At 36.6% G+C, this 4,328-nt stretch overlaps 1 protein-coding gene across 1 annotated transcript; it reads left to right on the forward strand.

Annotated features, from left to right (window-relative positions):
• The first annotated feature begins 790 nt into the window (after positions 1 to 790).
• Positions 791 to 4,105, forward strand: LOC132189450 (protein NRT1/ PTR FAMILY 5.10-like). Its single transcript, XM_059604188.1, has 4 exons — positions 791 to 818; positions 887 to 1,119; positions 1,222 to 1,772; positions 3,289 to 4,105. The coding sequence occupies exons 1-4, from the start codon at positions 791 to 793 to the stop codon at positions 4,103 to 4,105; spliced, it is 1,629 nt and encodes a 542-aa protein (XP_059460171.1).
• The last annotated feature ends 223 nt before the right edge of the window (positions 4,106 to 4,328 follow it).

A 4,328-nucleotide genomic window follows, 5' to 3' on the forward strand; every position in this document is an offset into this window, starting at 1 on the left:
GGTTAAATTTTTTTTTAAAAAAAAATATATATATTTTTTTGGTTGAATTGTTTATTGCCCCAGGTAACAAAATTTTGTTTTTTTAAAAAAAATAATAAAAAAAGTAAAAAACTCCTCCGGCCGTTTCGGTTTCACATTAAAAAAAAAAAAAAAAAAGTCAAGAAATTTAATGTTTATTTATCAATATTTGGCATTTTGTTTATCTTATTCTAAAACAATATTGTTCTGTTGTTGTTTTTTTTTTTTTTTTTGGTGCGTTTTATATAGTACTTTGGGATTTTTTTCAAGCATCAACAAGTTTCAGAAGATTATTACCAATCTTAGATTTGTTCTTTTTATTAATTCATTTTAGGCTAATAGCTATCGGAATATGCTAATAATTTTATTATAATATCATTAGAGTATGAGAAGTAAACAATTATTAAAACAATACTTCGTAGCAAAATGAAAGATAAATTTCTTAAAGATAATTTACTTGTCTACATTGAAAGGAGAATTACTGAAAGCTTCGATTCAGATTTAATACTTAATGATTTTGTTTCTCTAAGACTACATAGAATGCAATTTTAGGCACTTTGTATTTTGTATTTTCCTTTACTTTTGTACTAGTGCCTACATGGTAACTAATATATCAATTTAGCATATAAATATGCTTTTTGTGATACATATATTGTGGTATAATTTTTTTATTATTATTGTATTTACCATATTATAATAAAAATATAATATATAAAGAGAAAAAAAATTATTTATCATTATATTTTATTATTTTATTGACGCCCCCGGTAGAATGAACTCCTGGATCCGCCACTGCATAGGTAACACTCGCACCGAATCTAACTCATAAACAAATGAGGGATTTTTTCTTCTTGAGTTTGAGTATTAGGTACTTGCATATTAGGTGTGGAAGTGGCGGAGAGATTCGCTTACTATGGGATCAGCTGCAACCTCATAACTTACCTGACAGGGCCGCTGGGCCAGTCCATGGCCACGGCGGCCGGGAACGTGAACGCGTGGTCCGGAACGGCGTCGTTGCTTCCGCTTTTGGGGGCATTCGTGGCCGATTCTTTTCTGGGCCGCTATCGCACTATTGTCATTGCTTCTCTCATCTACATCCTCGTAATGTTCACCCCTCTCTCTATCTCTCTGTCTCTCTCATGTTGCTGCTACACAAGAAAATTGAAAATTCCTCTGCTAATCTATCTTTGAATTGAAAAACAGGGACTAGGCTTGTTGACTCTGTCGGCTATGCTTCCATCTTCTCTAATCACTTCTTCTGACAACTTAGACACCAAAATCAAACTGAGTTCTTCAAATCAGGTCCAAGAAATCTTGTTGTTTGTATCTCTGTATATAGTAGCTGTTGGGCAGGGGGGACACAAGCCTTGTGTTCAGGCTTTTGGGGCGGATCAGTTTGATGGGCAAGATCGGGAGGAGTGCAAAGCCAAAAGATCATTCTTCAATTGGTGGTACTTTGGTGTGTGTGCGGGCAGCACTGTAACAACAGTGATGATGAGCTATATACAAGACAACCTTAGCTGGGGTCTAGGATTTGGATTCCCCTGTTTTGTGATGGTCTTTGCTTTGGGTGTCTTTTTGCTCGGTACTAGTACTTACCGGTATAGTGTCAAAGGGAAGGGGAAAAGCCCATTTGTGAGAATTGGTCGTGTGTTTGTTGCTGCACTGAGGAACTGGCGGACCACCCCTTCAGCTTTAGCTACTGAAGAGGAAGTTGGTAGAGATCTCCGGCACCATAGCTCCGAACCATTCAAGTAAGAGAATTATTCGATGAAAATGCATGTCACCAAAAAGGAAAAAAAATAGTAATATTCTTCGCACCCATTTATAACCTGAGGTGACGTATTTTAAGTAACTTTTCAATATAATGCTACACTTTATACTCATTTTGCACCAATTGATGTGGTTGTGTGTATTAAGTAACTTTATATTTGTCTCTTTTAGGAAAATTTAGAGCATAAAGCTCTTACTGAGAAACATACTTAAAACTATGAAAAATACAACATCGTAAATATATTGGAAATATAACAATAAAAAATGTATTTACCTCCCCCGATCCAATCCATGTGCATATGTCATTTAAGGGGCAAATCTACTTTGAGCAGATTAGATTTGAATACATGGGTAAGTCTTATTTCTAAATAAACAAGCTTTATTGACTCGGCCATAAGATAAACCCCTTACATTGAAACTATCACTCATCAGCTCAAAGGCCAAGATAACACAACAAAACAAGAACCACAAAAAAAAAAAAAAAAAAAAATAGCATCAATGGCAAGGTCTAGCAAAAAAAATGGCATAGGAAAACTGGCACATAAGGATCACACGCAAAGCGCGTGAGATCCACACGATCCACACTCCGGCTCGCATGAACCACATCTGGCACGTGCCAAAAAGAAGAGAGAAAAAGTCTAGTGTCAACAAGGCACAATGACACCGGGGAGAAGTGTGTAGTGGAGCTACGGGCTTGGGCCAGCAGCAAAAGAGTAGATCGATAACACAAGGAGCCGATCTAAGTTTCCCAACAAAATATCAACGAAACCCAAGTACGAGGAGAAGCCAAAAGAGGAGGTGAAAGAGATGGCTGCTGCTGTTGGTGAATCTAGATGCTGCTGTTGGGTTCCAAAATCAAACCATATCAAAAATATGAAGGAAATAATAAAAAAGGGGGAGGAGAGGGGGAAGGAAAATCCATCCCTCCCCCCTTTAGGGTCTCACCGGAGAGGGACTAGAGAGAGGCTAGGGTTTTCACAAACACCAATTACTACTCTGTTTGTCTCTTTTAAGTGATTGACATGAACGTTGGCTTATGTGAGAGGATGAAACGAGACTCAACGTCCTATATCAACTACTTAAAACAATTAGAATATATATATATATATGTTAGAAAAAAATAATAATAACTTAAAACATGTCATGCATATTGTCTAATGAGACATGAGTATGAAAAGTAGCAATACTTACAAAAAAAAAAAAAATTAATTTCTATCTTAGATCTAAGAGAAATAGTATTTAGTATATTGCTATATAATTATTATACAACTGAGTATCAAATTATTATATAAATGTCATACAATTGAAATGGTGTCGTAGTAAAAATCAGCTATTGTTTTAATTTTTTTTTTTTAAAAAAAGTCCTTGTTGGTTTAAATGTTGATGTATATTGTCATGTTATCATGATAGTTGTATGACAGTTGTATAACAGTATATTAAATAACATTACTCTAATTCTAGAATGTTGCAAAGCAATTTTGATCGTCTATGTTGCAGGTTCCTCAACAAAGCCTTGCCGTCTGCAGATGGTTCAAAACGAGAAGGCGAGGTTTGTACTATCATTGAGGTTGAAGAAGCAAAGGCAGCTCTTAGGCTTATTCCAATTTGGGCGACAAGCTTGGGGTACGGCATTGTGTTAGCACAAGTCTCAACTTTCTTCACCAAGCAAGGGGCTACCATGGATAGAACAATTTTTCCTGGTTTCAACATGCCAGCGGCTTCACTACAATGCTTCATGGGCCTAGCCGTTGTACTTTTCATTCCCATATATGACTTGATTTTTGTTCCTACAGCAAGAACTTTCACCAGGAAGCTTAATGGCATCACGCTGCTGCAGAGGATTGGAACTGGGATGTTTCTATCTGTCATGTGCATGGTTGTTGCAGCTCAAATTGAGATGAAAAGGCTCAAAACAGCTCAAGAATATGGGCTGGTTGACATGCCCGATGTGACCATTCCAATGAGTATTTTGTGGTTGGTTCCTCAATACGTTTTGTGTGGGGTTGCTGATGTTTTCACCATGGTTGGTCTGCAAGAATTCTTCTATGATCAAGTCCCAATTGAATTGAGGAGTGTGGGTCTCGCCCTCTATCTCTGCATTATTGGTGCAGGAAATTTTTTAAGCAGCTTTCTTGTTTCCGCAATTGAAGAAGTAACTGGCGGGGATGGGCGAGATAATTGGTTTGCTGATAATCTTAATAGGGCACATCTTGACTATTTTTACTTGGTGCTTGCTGGAATCAGTGTAGTTGCATTCGCTGCATACTTGTATTTTGCAAAATCTTACATTTATAATAGGCGAAGTATATGCTGATTACAAATTCCCTTGCTATAAGTGCACTGTTGAAAACGATAGTATGAAGAAAAAAAATTTACTATGAAATCATATTAGAATAAGTAAGATGGTGAAATAAAGAGGGTAGAAGAGAATAAAAAACACAAATGAAATTGGGCTCATTTCCTAATGAGGAGTGGCCTTATAAGAGACGATTATGAAGGGTAACTAATTGCCTCTCATTATGTGGAGGGTGGTCATT

Source organism: Corylus avellana, chromosome ca8, assembly GCF_901000735.1.
Source record: "Corylus avellana chromosome ca8, CavTom2PMs-1.0".
NCBI lineage: Eukaryota > Viridiplantae > Streptophyta > Magnoliopsida > Fagales > Betulaceae > Corylus > Corylus avellana.

What these genes read in the sequence shown, in the direction of transcription:
- LOC132189450 (XM_059604188.1), top strand. Translation starts at nt 791, where the DNA reads ATGAACTCCTGGATCCGCCACTGCATAG. An exon ending in CTTCTCTCATCTACATCCTC is followed by an intron (nt 1,120 to 1,221) that starts GTAATGTTCACC and finishes ATTGAAAAACAG; the next exon opens with GGACTAGGCTTGTTGACTCT. An exon ending in CATAGCTCCGAACCATTCAA is followed by an intron (nt 1,773 to 3,288) that starts GTAAGAGAATTA and finishes TCTATGTTGCAG; the next exon opens with GTTCCTCAACAAAGCCTTGC.